This window comes from Epinephelus moara, chromosome 17, assembly GCF_006386435.1.
Source record: "Epinephelus moara isolate mb chromosome 17, YSFRI_EMoa_1.0, whole genome shotgun sequence".
NCBI lineage: Eukaryota > Metazoa > Chordata > Actinopteri > Perciformes > Serranidae > Epinephelus > Epinephelus moara.
The window spans coordinates 21,633,118-21,651,485 of NC_065522.1; the positions used below are offsets into that span (position 1 = coordinate 21,633,118).

General features: G+C 42.1%; 1 protein-coding gene across 2 annotated transcripts; it reads left to right on the forward strand.

Moving 5' to 3' along the window:
• The first annotated feature begins 1,020 nt into the window (after nucleotides 1-1,020).
• klc2 (kinesin light chain 2) lies at nucleotides 1,021-18,206 on the forward strand. Of its 2 annotated transcripts, none has more exons than XM_050067267.1 (14): nucleotides 1,021-1,183; nucleotides 4,599-4,844; nucleotides 4,982-5,315; nucleotides 7,248-7,464; nucleotides 7,552-7,741; nucleotides 7,858-8,031; nucleotides 8,181-8,280; nucleotides 9,739-9,788; nucleotides 10,019-10,086; nucleotides 11,828-11,936; nucleotides 12,252-12,404; nucleotides 12,703-12,827; nucleotides 14,506-14,563; nucleotides 14,737-18,206. In XM_050067267.1, the coding sequence occupies exons 2-14, from the start codon at nucleotides 4,617-4,619 to the stop codon at nucleotides 14,818-14,820; spliced, it is 1,890 nt and encodes a 629-aa protein (XP_049923224.1). In that variant the 5' UTR covers nucleotides 1,021-1,183; nucleotides 4,599-4,616; the 3' UTR covers nucleotides 14,821-18,206. The 2 variants fall into 2 exon arrangements, with proteins under 2 accessions (XP_049923224.1, XP_049923226.1); XM_050067269.1 differs by lacking the exon at nucleotides 1,021-1,183 and adding an exon at nucleotides 1,615-1,730.
• The last annotated feature ends 162 nt before the right edge of the window (nucleotides 18,207-18,368 follow it).

Below are 18,368 nucleotides of genomic sequence, written 5' to 3' on the forward strand. Positions count from 1 at the left end.
TCACTTTCATTCGTATTCAGTGCCGTAACTAAATTAAAATTGGCTCAATAAAGTGGGTGAAAGATTGAGATTTGTATGGAAAAAAATGCAGTGATCTAGCTAAAACTGTGTTAATCAGATAGTATATTTTGAAAGCCCAGCCAAGGTCTGAGGGCCACAACTGGCCCCCAAGCCAGACTTTGGACATGACTGGCTTATGCTGCTGGAGCACCAACGTACACTGTCATTGCTTTCCCCAAGAAAGGGAAATTGTGGCTCGAAAACAAGAAATAAAAGGACAGATAGCAATAAATAAATAAATAAATAAAATAAAAAGGTGCTTCAGAGGGACATGGACCAGTCAGGGCAGGGGCCCAAAGATGGCTTATACACATGGCCCAGAATTTTGGTGCTACGCCCCTGAATGTAAATTACAAATGACAGAGCAAATATAAGCCGGCAAACCTGCAATTAAACTTCACATACAACCAATATTACACTACATAGTGACACATAGGGATTATTGAGAATTTGATTAACAAAAGTGCTTTTTGTTTCAAATAAATTATTAAAATAAAAACACTGTATTTCAGGAGGTGATGTAGGGAGTGACTGTGTAAATAAATAGTGCACATGATGCTTGTGAAGCAGGTCAGTGGTACACAGCGGGCCTCTCATTACCCTGATGCCCTCTTTGGTCTCTTTGGATGGGGCCCCTGCTGACATCAGAACGCAAAGAGTGTTGGTAAGGCAAGATCATTCACTTCCAACTACATCCTGTTATGTTAAAAGAAACTGTTTAATTATCACATTTTCTTGTCTACCTTTTCACTCGGAGTCAATCAGTGATGACATCCAACTTCAAAGCCAAATTAACCTGCTGTCATTTTTAATAGCATGTATGAGAAAATCTGGAGGGTGTTTGTGAATCAGAGGCTGACTGGTAGCTGTACGCATGCGCAGGATCATTTCCCGCCCCGCTTGGAAAGTGGCCAAAGTGGATCATCTTGACATTTTACTTCATCTTTGGTTGTTGGATTCTGGGAGAACAGCCATTTTTCGCGTCCCAGCTGTTACATCTGAGGCACATCTTCGAGAACATCACCTTTTTTTTGCTAAATAAAACTTTTTAAGGGGATGAACAGACAGTAGCGGCACGTTTAAGAGCTTTCTTGCCGTCCTCCATCGTCAAGTGACAGTCTGGGTAAGTTAAGGTGAAGCAGGAGGTAACGTTAACCGTTAACCGTTGGGAGCTTCGCCGGGGCGGCTGTTAGCTAACTTACCGACTGTGTTTGTAATCGTATTAAACTACAGTGAGAGGTGTGTGAGCTATTTCGGGGTGCCTTGTGCTGCCAGGTTAACGCGAGAAGCTTGAAATGAACAAAACAGGTGTGTGTAGCTAGTTCATAGCGCCTGGCTTCCTTCAAAATAAGCTAGCGTAAACTTAACGGTTAGCGTTAGCGCTAATTACAAACAAACGTTAGCATCCGTTGCTGTGCTAAATGACGCATTTAAAATAAAAGTACAGCGCTTTCATTCAGTAGTGTAATTCCCTCATTCATTATAAGCTGCATTATCGTGTTTGAGAGCCCAAATTGCGTAGCTAAAATTAGGTTTTTATTTTGAAAAACACATCCGGAAGTAGTTTGATTTACATTACTAGGCTTGACAGTGGACCTTCTGGAGCATCACAACATTGTCCTGCTGCTTTGTTCGAGGGACAGAAAGCATCGCACTTGTCTTCGATGAAGGTAAATATACGGATACGTGATATTTTAATGAGCATGAAGTCACAGTTATGTAGTTTAAATAGATCTATTATGAATAGGCTGTCAAATAAAACGCTACATCCTCGGCGAGGTCCGTGAATGTGTCATCTGCAGGCACCACTCGCCGGTGCTTTACCTATGAAACAGCACTTTTTAATTTCTTCTATTTAACATTCTTATCTGTGTATATGACAAGTTGTGTAAATATTGTACAGTCGTTTACAACAATATGCATCAGTGTGTGTTGTGTAACATCTTGGTGCTCGGGCCTGCACTGTTTACAAACAGCTTTCACGTCGTAACCAGACATTTTAACGCATTTTCAGTGAAGAGCAATTATTTTACCTAACATCTGTAACAGCTTTGTCCTATTTGAACACTGCTCTCCATTGTCGGTCACCTTGGTTGATATGCAGCCAAGCCAAACACTGCCGCCCCTCCCGGCCACAGGCCTCGACCATCCACCGGCTTATTTATTTATCTGTGGCTTAAAATAGCCATATTAAAGATGCGAGGATAAATGGTGACATTAATTACCAAGATGCTACTTTTACATGTTTCGCAGCTTCCCTCTCTGCATTGGCACACGGTGTATTTGAAAGGAAATGTGAATATTGGTGCATTGCAGTCAGTGTGTGAGGCGGATGGGAGGGGGGGAGAGGAGGATGGAGTTGGGTGAGGGAGAGAGCGAGACAGACAGAGAGAGGAAGAGGAGGGAGGGAGGGAGCAGGAGAGGAGAACAGGTGCACCTCCATCAAAGCAGGAGAGGAGAGAAAGTCACGATGTTGCACAATTGGCTCCTCTGTCCTTTATGCTGCTGCTGCAACGGCTTCATTTACAGCTGGTCAATATGTAGACCCGCAGGCCGCATGCTCAGGATAGGAGATTTACTGTGCCAGATCTCTCTGCCTGGATCTGTTCACAACTGGGAGATGTGTTTTTATTTTGGTTTTCAGCTTGAATGTAGTCTTCTCCCAAAGGCTACATGAGAAGTACATTCTGAATTTATCTGCATGTCATAGCAGAGGAAAGGAACAATGAATGCCTCTGTTTCTGTTCATGACTCATGATGACCAGTAACATGACTAATGATTTCTTTTTAGGGACCATGTCACCCACTGCTTAGAAGAAATAGCCTAGGATTAATCAACATTTTTGAATAACTGATTAAGTAATGTATCAAGCAGAAATTACAAACATTTGCTCGATCCACCTTCACAAATGCGAGGATTGACTCCTTTTCTCAGTTTTTTGTAATAGTAAATTAAAAATCTTTGGGTTTTGGACAATAAAAGGTACAATTAATTGATATAGAATATAATCATTAGTTGCGGCACTGATCACACGATCATTATTAAAGAGAAAGTGTGTAAGATTTAGGTGGACTTAGTGGCATCTAGCAGTGAGGATTGCAGATTGCAAGCAGCTGAACTTCTCTTGGTTAGAGTTTCTTCAGTGTTCATTATTCAGGAGGTTTTTTAGTGTGAGCCAAATTATTCGCAGAGGTCTCTTCGTCTCCAAAAACCAAACAGACCAGGTGAAAACACAGAATAGAGCAGTTTCACATTATAAATCAGTGTTTCTCCATCACTTTTTGGCATGTCGGACACGGTCTTTTAATCTAGCACCTCCTAATGTGTGCTCATTCTCTGATAACTTCAGATTTGGGCGTTTGGGAGGTTTTTACTGGGAGCTGAATTATCCATAGAGGTCTCCTCCTGTCCAAAACAGACAGACCCAGTGATTGAATCAGCTAAAAATACTGAAGAAAGCAGTTTCATGTTAAGAATCGGTGTTTTTCCGACGCTCTTGGAGGGGCTTCTTACTAGGCTCATTCTAAGGTATCGAAAACAAAACATACATATTGTGTTATATTCAATCTCTGCCAGCATATCCCACTAAATCCTACACACTGGACCTTTTAAGATAGCGAGTGGACAATAGGAGTATACAGGAGTATTTATTCAGCTTTGTCTAAGGGTGTAGACCTGAGGTGTATTAATGTCATGAGCCTAAACACTGGAGCAGCATTTATTGTTCAGCATAAACATGAAACATCAACATTTTTCACAAGCATCCTTTGTATTTGGTTATTAAAGTAAGACGTGTTGAGCAGGACATTAATCAGGTAAACAAACTACATAATGGTGTCAGTTTTCTATATTATATCAATATTTGTTTATATGTCAGCTGATAAGGAACTTATCAAAGATATGTTTAAACAATCTGAGATAACACTGTCCATGCAGATCCAACAGTCAGGGTCTGGTTCATGTTCTCCTACGTTGTTAGATTTTGTCTTTATCACCTCACCCTGAATCAGTCTCTTTAGTGGAACAGCAGCTCTGTGGAGTGACGTCTCATTTTAATTTGCTTTACTGGTCAGTGGCAGCTGCTGAGTCACTTTCAAGCTCAGAGGAATCCTCTTGTAGTAATCTGTGGGTTTTAACTATACATACACTACTCACACACACATTATCGCTTTCCACCCAAGGGGCACGTTATGCAACCATGAAATGGGAAACTATTATTTCGCCGATGACCTCTTTGAAATTGAGTACGACAGTGAAAGGGGCATCTGGGGGAAAGTATTAGCAGCATTAACTTTCTTTGTACCTTATCTGGTCTGTTCTGTCTTTTTGTCTCATCCACCTCCACATGACCTCAGTGACCAACACATAAAGGATGTGGTTGTGTTGAGCACCTTGTGGGTAAATTGTGAGTGTGTCAGGCACAACGGGACATGAAAAAGACAAAGCACACCAACAAAAACATGCCCTATCCCCCTGATAAATAAAACAGTTCCACTCTTGTCATGCTTGTGTTCTATTTCTGTCCCTTTCCCCACAGTGTGTATGAAACCAGGCAATGTCCACCATGGTGTATCCACGTGAAGAAGCCCTGGAGAGACTGAGCCAGGATGAGATTGTGCTCAACACTAAGGCTGTCATGCAGGGCCTGGAGACGCTGCGCGGCGAACACGCCCAGCTCCTCAACTCGCTGCTGGACTGCGCCCAGCCGCCTGCTGCCCAGGAGAAATCTGGGCTGCTCCGCAAGAGTCTGGAGGCCATCGAGCTGGGCCTGGGAGAGGCACAGGTAAGATAATGAATCCTCTTTTTTGATTTATGGGGTGCATTTAAGGTAGCAAAGACGCCAGCAGCAATGTAGTTTGAAGAAATTGCCATGTCTTCACAATTTCAGCTGCTAAAAGTTTTATTTTCCCTTTCCCCCAGGTGATCATCGCCCTGTCGAGCCACCTGAGCGCCGTGGAGTCGGAGAAGCAGAAGCTGCGCGCCCAGGTGCGCCGGCTCTGCCAGGAGAACCAGTGGCTGCGGGACGAGCTGGCGGGAACGCAGCACAAGCTGCAGCGCAGCGAGCAGAGCGTTGCCCAGCTGGAGGAGGAGAAGAAGCACCTGGAGTTCATGAATCAGATCAAGAAGTTCGACGATGACGTCTCGCCCTCGGAGGAGAAGAGCCAGAGCGCTGCTGGCGGCGGTGGGGGTGGAGGAGACACTTCAAAGGACAGTCTGGATGACTTGTTCCCCAATGATGATGACCAGGGACCAGGTATGACATCAGCAACATCAGGTTATAAGACTTCAGCTGTTCTTTGGTAGATGAAAGGAAGATGCTAACACATTTTATAGCAGGGCTGCAAGTAACAGTTATTGTCATTATCAGCTAATCAGCAGAGCCCGAAATGACCTTTTCCATGCAAGGATTTACATCCCAGTCTAAAGGACCAGGTGCCTGATACTGGAGGAGAGTTACTGGTTGTGGTAGACCACAGGAAGAAGAGACTATTGGTTGCGTTCTTGGTAGTCAGAGCCATTTTGCATGGCTGACATTTTCCCCAGTAGTAACAACCAACGTTGAGTCAGGTCAGACGTGTCGTAGCACACAGTGGTTTGTAAAAGTATAAGATATAAATGCACATTAAGATGAAGAGAGGGCACGTATTTATTCTGTATGGGTCCTTGGATATTTGGTAGATATTATAGTGCATACAACACAGGTACAGTTCTTTTGTACGTATTCCGGTATTTTTGTCTTGCTGCGATTGAAGGGTGTAAGAAGTCGTTTCCTTGGGCTTTAAGTAGATATCCATAGAAGGATAGTCTCCCTGAAGAAGGTTGATATCACTTTTACGTGAATCTTTAGGTGCTTTGGATATTTAAAAAAGTCACACACTCATTCACTCCACTTCCACACAGTTATCTGCAGGGTAAGTGGGGCTGCAGAGGCCTGAATGCACAGCTAGAGAATCAATGCAGTTTGTGTTTAATGTGAGGAGTGTCAATAGGAAAACACCCAGAGCTTAATACAGTCATGCCTTTCAGTATCGGAAATGTTCAGACCTCAGCTGCCCCTGAAGCCTGAATTTAAAGAGTAATTTAAACTGAGGCACGAGTTGTTCTCAAGCAACTCCTTGTATAAATGGCAAACACAGTTTAACCCTTCAGCAGTGATGTTGTTTAAATGGGATATCAAAACCGATCTGAAGCAGGAGCTGTGGTTTAGTTAATGCCATAGAAATAGAAATTTATTCATTCATTCTCTATGCTTCATTCACTGTCTAAACAAAGCTCAAGTCTTAGGCTGGATACATTTATAGATTCATGACAACAAAGTGAAAAACTGCAGATGGAGAAGATCAGTTATGTCGTGCATTAAAATGTATAGCTTACTCAGCGTTCCTCCCCATTAGGCAGACAGTAAGTGCTCCAGTCTCTTGGTCTCTTCAATTATTGATAACTGAATACTGATAAATGCTTCTGAAGTTTTGTTTCTCAGCTGGTTTGCTGTTAAAATGTACTGCACATTGAGCCGTAACATGTTGAAGCATCTGTTCTGATGATCATTTTAGGTTTAGTTTAGATTCAGCCTCAACCATTTTCTGCTAGTTCTGCTTCATTTGATCATTTTTGTATGGAGCAGCTATTTACTTTTATTATGATGAGATTATGTTATGTTTTTGATGTAAAAGTTGTAGCAGACGAAAAAGGAAAAAGAGCAGAATAGTCCTTTAAAACCCTGCAGAGAGAGGAAACTGAGGAGGTCAATCAGAGACACCTGTGAGCAGCGGGGGAGGGGGAAAACTAACAAAGGAAGCATGGAGGCAAACAGAAAATAGCAGCAAGAGTAGTACAAAAAAAATAGACTTCATCCAGGTTGTTGACTTTAACACTTTGAAATTAAAGTAGTAAAATACAGAAGAAGAAATAGAGTGGCAGCTGGATTTCCCTGGGCAACCATGTGCTGCTGGATAAGTGGTGATCCCTGGAGCAGGTTTGACTCAATGTTTTTAATCCTCCACTTGTCCTGCTTGGATCTGGCACTCAGCTTTATTGAGTCCTCCATTTTCAACAGCTCTCCGAGCTTCTCGTATAAATGTAATAAAGCAAATACTGCACTCTTATGACAGGCATTGTGGGATAGTTTTGGAACACAGCGGTAAAAGCTAGAAGACGTTTTGATATCCTCCCCTCTGTTCTACAGCCCAGCCCAGCGGAGAGGTAGCGGCCCAGCAGGGAGGCTACGAGATCCCAGCTCGTCTCAGGACGCTCCACAACCTGGTCATCCAGTACGCCTCGCAGGGGAGGTACGAGGTGGCCGTGCCGCTGTGCAAACAAGCTCTGGAGGACCTGGAGAAGACGTCTGGACACGACCACCCTGATGTAGCCACCATGCTCAACATCCTGGCTCTAGTGTACAGGTGAGGAATGGAAATGAGGTTGTTCAGTAAAGATTTATATACAATTTTTCAGACTTTAAACTGCTGTCATTCTGTTTTGTCCTCCAGGGATCAGAACAAGTACAAAGAGGCAGCCCACCTCCTGAATGACGCCCTGGCCATCAGAGAGAAGACGCTGGGGAAGGATCATCCAGCTGTGGCCGCAACCCTCAACAACCTGGCTGTTCTGTACGGCAAGAGGGGAAAGTACAAGGAGGCTGAACCTCTCTGCAAGAGAGCGCTGGAGATCAGAGAGAAGGTAAAAACCCACAAATGTTTTCTGTACATATTTAAACAGTTTTGTTTATGTTTGTTTTTAACCACCAAGTCTCCTATTAATAATAAAAGACTGTGTGCTCATAACTTTGTCTTCAGGTGTTGGGGAAATACCACCCAGATGTAGCCAAGCAGCTGAACAACTTGGCCCTGCTGTGTCAGAACCAGGGCAAGTACGATGAGGTGGAGTACTACTACAGACGAGCCCTGGAGATCTACGAGTCCAAACTGGGAGCTGATGACCCCAATGTGGCCAAGACCAAAAATAACCTGGTAAGGACACCATTAAGATAGTACACATAGTCAAACATTTAACAAACAGTATTCTAATCTTATCCCGTGATGACATATTATTCCTAATTTTACAAGCATTACTAGTCTAGACACATGAATAAAAGACTGTCGGTGTTGCTTGTCTTCAGGCTACGTGCTACCTGAAGCAGGGGAAGTTCAAAGATGCTGAGGCTCTGTACAAAGAGATCCTGACCAGGGCACACGAGAAGGAGTTTGGATCTGTCAACAGTGAGTAGAGTCAACTTTTAAACTGCAGAGTCACACTGATGTCGACATTATGACAGTCATTTTACAGGGTGGCTCCTTTATGTTTATTTATTTATGTTTAGGATTTTATATCATCAAAGTGTGTATGTTTTAGTGTCAACAGCTGATGTAGGTTTCTGCATAGCGACATAACCACATTTTGGCATATCTAGACTGATAAAATAAGATCCAAAACACATTTGGTGGTTGATTCAAATGCAATTCCAATTGGATTTCAACAGATGGGTCTCAGTCTGGACGCTCTGGACACTCAGATCAGATTTTAACATGGCTTTGAACACAATAGAGCGCTTAAGAGGACATGAGGAACAACAGTCTGTGGACAGATGCTGAAATTTATTCGACGGCAAAGTGATGGACCACCATTTCTAATGCTGCCACATTGAAAAGTGGTGTCACCAGCATTGCGACGTAGTAACTGACGCTTACATCGTTACCACAGCAACCCATGCAGATAGGCTGATGATGTCTGGGCACACAAATCTGATCTGATTGTGCACAGTCTGTCTCTAAGATCTGATTTTAGAAACAAATCTAAGAAGTCTGCAGTGGAGCCTTTGTGACTGAGCCGAACAGTCAGTTGAGGCAGCGATAGACTAGTAACTTCCGTGTTCAACGAGGTAAAATTACTGTTCTTGTCAGTGAGGTCTGACTTTAAAGAAAGAAATGTAACAGCTCCAGCTCCCTGGAGAAAAACGCAGATGGAGCCGACCTCCAAGTATCTGGCACTGGTTGACGTGGACAAGGCTTGGACAAGAAAGCGCACTTTCATGTTAGAATTCTGTTGCAGACTTGTGTATATTTAGTGCAGGAAGTGAAGGAAAGAACGTTTAAGTCATCAAAACTATTATTATTTCCAGCTCTGTCAGAATATTTGTGCTTAACTGTCCATCTGAGAATCCTTAATCTTTCCTTTCCGGTGAAATTTGGCGTGAACAGTGACTGTTTTTACAAAATATCCAGCACTCGACCCATTTTTCAGTTCTTCTGACTGCTGCTTTTTTGGGATTCAGGATTCGGTCACACCCTGATCCCTCCTGTCGCTCCCAGTACTCTCAGCAGGTCAGAGGATTATTTCGTGCCATCGAAGCGCGCGGTGCGGAGCGGCTTAATGTCGATGTTTCCCTCCCGCTGCTGCTAAGCCTATCAAACCCTTATGTGCTCACATGCCCAGCACGAGAGAGGGCCTCGGCAGGAATTTGGCGTTGCACGGGTTTGATGAAAGGCCGTGTGTTTTTATTTACAGACAGAGAGGCTTTACTCTAGGGTCAGTCCAGGGATCCTTTTATTTTCTTAGAGATTCATTTGTTTATTCTTTTCTTGGTTTGTTTGGTTTCTGCCACTTATTTATAGTGCTGTTGTCCACTCATGGTATTGTTTGTGTATGTCAAATATGATTTCTTTGTCCTCATTTTGCAGATGACAACAAGCCAATCTGGATGCACGCAGAGGAGAGAGAGGAGAGCAAGGTCAGTGATTTAGGTTGGCCTTTTTTCCATTGATGTTACTGGCTGGCAGGCAGCTTATTATGGAAATGGACTGGGCAGTAAGATGAGAATGATGGAGGATAGGGGACTATACAAATGACAACAGAGACATTTTAATAGCCTCTTTAATAGGGCAATGCTTCATACTTGGCTCTTCCTGCTCCCCCTCTGTCTCCTCTCTCTGCATCTCTCTCTATCGCTGTCTTCCTTAGGGTAAGCGCAAGGACTCTGGCCCGTATGTAGAGTATGGAAGCTGGTATAAAGCCTGCAAGGTGGACAGGTGAGTCAGACATGTGAATTCACCAACACATGCAGGAATCATTGCCTGATATCGGACAGAAGTGACTGTTAACATGCAGAAAATATCCTGTTTTTTGCCCATATTTCAAAAGAGAATATTCCCACTGAGCTGTTTACATGGCTAATGAAAATGAATATTCCACCAACATTCCCATTTACATGCAGCAGTGCATGCTCAGATTAATGTCCCCTAACAAGTCGTTTATCACGTCATAATGAGGAAAAGTGGAACAGCTGGAGATGCTTGTGCCAGGATTTTTTCAAAGTTTCCCACAAGTGGCGGACTTGTTTGACTGTGCGAGCACACCCTCCCTCTTTAATTCCTTTATTCCTTATGAGAAGACGTTGCTTTAGAACAGCCTCGAACAGTGTCTATGTTGTCTGTGGTGCTTGCCATTGTTGTTATTACACCCCACTGCTTCGATTTGACAACAGCTTGACGACGGTGATAGTCCCACCTGTTGCGCTGAATAGATCCACCCTGGATTGTTTTTTCATTTAAACCAAGAAACTGTTGTTTCATGTCACGATTCCAGGCAAATAGTCAACTCGTGGAGTGGGCTGATTTGAAGGTGTGGTCCCAGGCAATAGAAATCTGGAAGCAGATGACATATTTCATAATAAAACAGAAAATTGCCACAGTTTTTGCAAATAAAATCACAATATTTTGACCATTTATGTGCTGCAACGTAATCTCAAAATTTGTGGACTCTATTCAGCAGGTAAAGGGTCAGTTTACACTTTAAACACTCGGCGGTAGGGCTCTGATCAGAAACGTTGCTGATTTCTTTTATTATATATTTTTAAATTCTGAATCAATTTAAGGATGCCAGTATAAGACAGATCTCCCATTTCTCAGTTTGTCCCAGGACACAAATTAAACCATGTGACAGTAAAAGTCACTGTAAGAGATTTAAGTGGGTCATTAGGAAGAGAGTTCATCGTTTGTTCTCACCTCCGTTCAGTTTGTCTTTGAAAAATGCACACTGGCCAATATCCAATTCTAATAAAGGGAGCAGGCTCTGATGCTCAGGCAAACAGATCTATTAGTTTAACCTTGGCTAAACTATATATTACAGTCGTGGTGTATTACCGCTGCAGTTTCCAACCGTGTTACGGCTCAATTCATCTTTGTTTCATCGAAGGTGAAGGGAACAAAGATTTACTTAGTTAAGAAATACTTAAAGGTCCCACGTCTCAGTCAGATTTATGTTTTTTTTCTTCATTATAAAGCAGGTATAGATGCTTTATAGATACTGTGAAAGTATCAGAGCTCCTAATCCACAGAAAAATGCACAAAGTCCATATTCAGAAACTGTGCCTTTGAACGAGATGTCACGACTTGTGTGAAGTTGTGATGTCACAGCATTAAACATGGACTTACGCTGTTGCCTAGCAGTGCAGATCCAGCGAAACGGTCTATAAAGATAGAAGGTGCCGCTGCAGTCATTCCCCTAGCTGTAGTGACAGTGCAGAGACGCTGACCCGGAAACTCTGACCAATCAGAGCAGTGTGGGCTTTTTTGGGAGGAGGGCTTAAAGAGACAGGCGCTAAAATGGAGTGATTCAGACAGAGGGTTAATACAAGAATATTCAGACGGACAGCAAGACGAAAAATGTGTTTTTTTGAATATTAAAGCACGTAAACATGTTCCAGTAGAAACCCAAAATACAAGTATGAACCTGAAAATTAGTGAGCATGAGACCTGTGTTTTTTTGCAGCCCCACAGTGAACACAACCCTGAAAAGCCTGGGAGCTTTGTACCGTCGCCAGGGCAAACTGGAGGCAGCAGAAACACTGGAGGAGTGCGCCAGCAAGTCACGTAAACAGGTGCTGCACAAACACACAGAGCGGTTGAAATGCCGCCGTTAGATTAGACGCCTGGGCTCTTTTTTTCAACGGCTTGTTCAGTTAAGAGGCCTGATTAGTTCAACAGGCATTCCAGCTGTGATTTATTAGCCCATAAACTATGATTTAAAGATCAGTCATGAAGCTATTGTGTGTTAAGTGTAGTAAAGAGCGTAGACGTGCTGTGTGAGCTATTGGGAAGAAGCTGTAATTTTCTTTTTAATCCCTGTGGTCGCTTCTGTCTGATCTTTGTTTTTGTCTTTGTCTGTGTGTGTGTGTCCTCTGTCTCTCTCTCAGGGTATTGATGCCATTAACCAGAGTAAGGTGGTGGAGCTGCTGAAGGACGGGGGAGCTGGAGGTGGCGACAGACGACACAGCAGGGAAGGAATCAACGGGCCAGGGGGACAGCGAGGGGAGAGCGAGGGCGACGACTCCGCTGAGTGGAACGGGGTCAGTCTGTGCACGCCAATTCATTTCACTTGTTCCTCAACACTAATGGAAGTATTAATAAGTTCATTGTGTAAAGTACACGGTGCAAGGTCATCACAGCTTTGCACACAAGGCAGTTAAAATCATATCAGTGATTTAATTATACGAAGAATTTAAAAAGTAAAGTTCAAGTGTCCTTTAGTGAGGCACCTGAGCCCAGAGCTGTGATTAAACATGAGAAGGAGCCTTTGCAGTCTCTCCTTAATATTTAATATCTCCAGTTAATGCTGACTTGGCTTTGTGTTTGATCTTCTCTCAGGATGGTAACGGGTCTCTGCGTCGCAGTGGCTCCTTCGGGAAAATTCGTGACGCACTGAGAAGGAGCAGTGAGATGCTGGTGAAGAAGCTGCAGGGGAGCGGACCACAGGAGCCACGCAACCCAGGGTAAGAGTACTGTGTGTGTGTTACTGAGTGTGTGTGTGAATGTGTTTAGTCAATCTGGAGGTGAGTGTACGGCTGAAATTAATGATTTTTTTTTTTTAATTAAACAACCAACAGTTCACATCACAAATACATTTAATTAACAATGAGCTTAAAGGGTCATTCATGACCACGAGAGCAGAATTTGGTGGAATATTCTTATCACAAAGGTCGACCATTTTGGACCGTCTCCATCTGCTAATGAAGCGTAGTGGATGTGTCTGAAAGATCTGGAAAACCGACCTTGTTGCTCTTTTGATAAGATTTTTGTTTCACTAAATTTACTGTCAATTTACAACAGAATGCAACAAATCCTCACATTTGAGAGGCTGTAGCCTGTAAATCTTTGGCATTCATGGCTGATAAATGACTATTATTAAAATTGTTGCCAATACATTTTTTGTTGTTTAGTTTGTCAATTTACTACGTTTTTCGGCAGTAGTTGTGTCTTTTGTTGGAATTCAAAGATGTAGACTTTGGCCATTTTAGGCTTCCCCACTCTGCCCTTTACATCCTTAAAGTCCCAGTAGGTTTTCAATTTGCGCATAAAAAACCTGAGTGAAAACCTAAAAAATTTGGAAAACTCTTGAAATATTGTATAAAAGTTTTTACGCTTGGAGAGGTGGAAAAGTTGGTGTAATAATAAAAGATATATGAGACTAAGTGCAGTGGAAACTTGTGCTTTTCTGTGCACACAGGGCTGTTACCAGAACTCTTCCAAAACAGCATTACTGTAATATTAGATGTTCAAAAGTCTATTTCCATTGTCCAGCATGCTCTGTTTGAGGTTTGTCTCGCTCTCTTTACGTCATTTTGTAGCACCCTCTTCCACAGTGACACCTGAAGAATTAGCACCAGCCACTGCTTATCTCGATGAACCAACTCTCACTATTTGCATAACAGTAGTGAATGAGAGAGTGCAAAAATTTGTACTGCATTTGGACAGAAGCCCACCTGGGAAAATGTAAATAAAAGCTTCTGTAATGTGACATAACTGAATATTAGATTGTGGTATGATTACTGGGGCTGCAACTAACGATTATTTTCATTGTCGACTAATCTGTCGATTATTTCTTCGATTAGTCGACTAATCATTTCATCGAAAAATGTGTTAAAATGTTGAAAACTGTCGATCTGTTTCTCCCAAATCCCAAAATGATGTCATCTAATGTCTTGTTTTGTACTCACGCCAAAGTGTTTTAGCTCACCGTCATGGGAGAGTGTGTAAAGCTGCCAATATTTGAACATAAGAAGCTGCAATAAGAGTATTTTGTGGTACTTTTATAGTACTTTTCTATGAAAAATGACTCAAACCCGTTAGTCGACTACTGAAATAGTCGCAGATTATTTTAATAGTCAATTAGTCATCGATTAATCGACTAATCGTTGCAGCCCTAATGATTACAACAGGAAATTTTAAATCACATCCTTCAGATTTGATTGAACCGCTCAAAAATTGTCGTGGCTTAGTGAATACAGAGCTAAAGTAAGTTACTGCGTTTTTAAGGAGACTTTGAGCACTTCAAAAACACTGGTTGTGTTTTACCTGAAAACAAAGACAAATCATGGAAATATAATAATTATGTTGTTAATGAGTTTTTAATGGTTAAGGCTCACTGTTTGACTGTACTGTTTCACTCAGAATGAAGAGAGCAAGCTCCCTCAACTTCCTGAACAAGAGCGCTGAGGAGACCACACAGGTACGACAAAAAAATGTTGTAGAAACTTTTGCAGATGAAATAACTACATGGGAATATCTGTTTTGGGATAATGCAGTGAATTATTATTGCTGACCCAGTAAAAACAGATAGACGTTCTTCAACCGCAATATATTGTCCATTAGGAGTTTTAATACTGACTGGTCTGTTTTCAGGACGCCAACTCTGGACTCTCAGACTGCAGGGGACTAAGCGCCAGCAACGTGGACCTATCCAGACGCAGCTCCCTGATTGGCTAGACAGAGCCAGGGGGTGGGACTCAGGAGTCACAGAGCGGCCCGGCGAGGAGAGGCTGTTTGCAGCTTGGTTTGATCAAACAAACACACTAAAAGCTCAACGCGAGATCAAACACTTGCATCTGCAGCATATTTTTTAAAGAACACTGAAAAAGAAAAAAAGCATTATCACACTAAACGTCAGGTCGCTGCTGCTGCTTCGCTGTACAAACCGCCGCCATCGATCACTAAAGAGAATATTTAGATACACATTAATCAGCATGCTGCTTACTAGAACGTGGAATGTCTGCACCTGAATGCCTCGTGTTTGTGACTCATAGCACCGTAGCAAAGCATCGTATCCGAGACCTTGTCTTCGATCTCCATGTGCAGACACTCAACCTTAGGTAGGCTAAATGTACTCCGGTTTCAGTTCAGAGACAAGCATTGCACTCTGTATATTTCACCAGTAGCATGAACTATTTGCTGATGCTAACCGCCCATTGAATGCATATCACAGATGGTAAAAAATGGTACGATCCACTTAGATTTTAACAGGGAACACTGAAGAGAATACAAGCAATCTTTGGGGATTTTCAAAAAACACATTAGCACTAACCATTTAAACCTCACTTTTGCCTTCTTGTTTTTTTTTATGTATATACAGTTTTAAATTATTTCATTCTTTGTATATAGTGCACTTTGGTTTCTGTTGTTTTTCTTTGTTGTTTACACTATTGGGTTAAAGAGGGTCTCAGCTGGAGAAAATACTTATTGGAGGGGGAAAGACTGGAAAAGAAAGAGGGAGTGAAAGAAGGAAAGAAGAGAGAAATGGGCGCTTGGCTCATGATGTCAATGAAGGTCAAAAATGCTGATAAATTTAGTACCTCAGTCTCTGAAATCTGCTGACGTTTCAGTCTAAACTGTTGTAATGCACTTTGAGCGTGACAGTCCTGTACATGGTAGCTTCCACTGAGGCTTCTACTGGTCAGGCTTAAAATAAATTTTTTCGGTGCCACAACAATCAGTCTTGTGAGCAACCGAAATGAAAAGTTATCAGAAAGTTTATTCGAAAGTAAATTTAAAAATGAACCTCAATCAATTCCTCAAAAGTCCCAGTGAAACGTCAACTTAAGCTTCTGCACTGTGACAACAGAATATTAAAGCGGCACACAGTTACAAGAAAGATTTAAATCAAATCCTTTGCACCTGATTGGACTGCTAATCAGTCTCCCTTGACTTGTTTGTGTTTTTATGAACCATGTGGTCATGGTAAACGCCACTCTTGCCACTGAAATTTCAGCGTATCTGCTGGCTCTCATAGCTGTCAAACGGTGGTCAGACTCTGCCTACTTGGCACACCACAGGTGCACACAGGCATGGTAATTGTGCAGACCACTGTTTTCGCAACACGCCTCCTCCCCCGCCATTAGATCATGAGGCAGATGAGGTAGGGATGAATAAATTTGACCTCCAAAATATAGTTTCAGAAATTAAAACAAAGGTTTTTGCCCACCGTTTTGCTCTGTCAGCTACTATAAACTCGTGTGATTGGATGAATTTTTGTGACGTGAACACCCCTGAGTACAGGATGAGTCATCAAATGTTCGGTTTTAACTGGTTTTACAAAAACAGAAAAGACAGGGATTTCATTTAAAATACTTGTTTTTTTGACATGTGTTTATCATATAACAACACAGGGACACAGGATTTAAAAATGTAATTTTCATTTCACTGGGTCTTTAAACCCTCCTAAATACTACCTACTGTATGTGGCACGACAGGAAGTTTATTTAAACACTATAATCTTTGCTTTCAGGTACTTTTACCTCAGTCTGCCACGAAAAACTTTGGATTTCCAGACTTACAGCCATAAGTCTGAGTGATAATGAAATAAAACGCTGTGAAAGAGATATTTAAATATAATTTGTTTACAATCATTAAAGCAGGATATTCAAGGCATAAACAACCCTCATTTAAGTATCTGCGTTTAAAGCTGGTGCAGTGCATCAACTGAAATGTTTACTTTGGGATTCCTCTTGTGAATTATTTTGTGTTTCCCTCTTTCTGTTGCTGAATAATATGTATCATTTTGTACGAAACAATCCTCAGTGACAGGACGGACTTCATCAGTCGTAATCAAACACTCTCAGAAATCTGACTGTTGGCCATCCGTCCTCAGTGAACTTTGTTGCGTTTTCCTGTTTTGGACCTGAGCTTTTATGTTGGAGGTACTGAAAAGTGATTATTTGAATGTTCGACTTTTACGTTGATTGTGGGGTCTGGTGGCATTTACACTGGATTTTTGTGTTGTGCTGTTTTCCACTAAAACAAGACCAATACCAAGAGAACTGTCCTCAGAATGTACACGTCGATATCAGGCTCGGCAAGTTGTGCTCCTCATCAGATTGTCAAGGAGTTGCTTTTTTTGGCTTTATCTGCAAGTTTTTCTCCACCTTGCTCTTAAATTTTCTAGCACAAAAAGCCAAAAAAGGTCAAATCTTGACAATTTGAGTTTGATTTCAAAAACAGGAAGACGCAGGTTTGTTGCGAAAGGCATTTTGTCCACGGCGGTGCATGCACACCGTCGCCATATGCCTCAATAACCTGACGTCGCCCTTCTTGAAATCCCCTTTGATGAAGTCCCACTGCTGAGTCTAAAAAAAGTGCTAACTATTCTATCAGCTTCTGATTGTGCTGAATGTGCGAGGTGGCGCAAGTTTAAGATGGCGATTCACGAAGGCGAAGAAGGACTGAAGTAAGTGTAAACGCAGGATGGAGTCAGTGTTGGGAAGATGTCACAGGTGGAAAAGTGCTTTAAGTGTCGTTCGCAGCAAATAATGTACAGAATAATCCTTTATATGTATGTTTACTGTATGTTCACATAAAAAACAATGGGTATTCCTTTAATCACACACACACTCAACACCATGTAGCTGTGTACAGAAGTTAGTGCAGCACTGATTTGTAGTTTAAGGTCTCCTGACTGTGAGTTCGTCTACACATCATACTGTAATACCAATACAAGCAATCCTTTACTGTATTAATCACTTAGTCACCTCTGGGTTGGTCCAGTGTCTTCTGACTCTGTATTAATCCTAACCTCCGTAAATATGAACATGAATGTTGCTTAATAAAACAGCTGAGAGAAATAAAACCTGTAAATGTTTGTTCTGAATCTCTGTTGCAGGAAGATTTTGATTCACAGCGTCAAAGATGAATCAGATGTCCAAATATTTATGGAGCCACGGGTGGTGAATGTTGTGGGAACGAGGGTCATATATATGTGTGTGGGAACTCTTAACTCCAGCTCCTGTACTGCTGATGATTTGATGGATCTTATTGTGAAGGGGCCAACCTCTTGTGTATTTTATCAAAGGTTCAATAAATACAAACTCCACTTTTCAAACTGATTCTGTGTCTCGTACATTTTCATCCCCGAAACTGCCAAGATTTGGACCATTTCAAAGTGTGTGTGTGTGTGTGTGTGTGTGTGTGTGTGTGTGTGTGTGTGTGTGTGTGCGCGCAACGTTGGGGCTGCTATCCGTACGCCGCACCATCTCAGCTCTCGC

What these genes read in the sequence shown, in the direction of transcription:
- klc2 (XM_050067267.1), top strand. Translation starts at nt 4,617, where the DNA reads ATGTCCACCATGGTGTATCCACGTGAAGAAGCCCTGGAGAGACTGAGC. An exon ending in TGATGATGACCAGGGACCAG is followed by an intron (nt 5,316 to 7,247) that starts GTATGACATCAG and finishes TCTGTTCTACAG; the next exon opens with CCCAGCCCAGCGGAGAGGTA. An exon ending in CCAGCAAGTCACGTAAACAG is followed by an intron (nt 11,937 to 12,251) that starts GTGCTGCACAAA and finishes TCTCTCTCTCAG; the next exon opens with GGTATTGATGCCATTAACCA.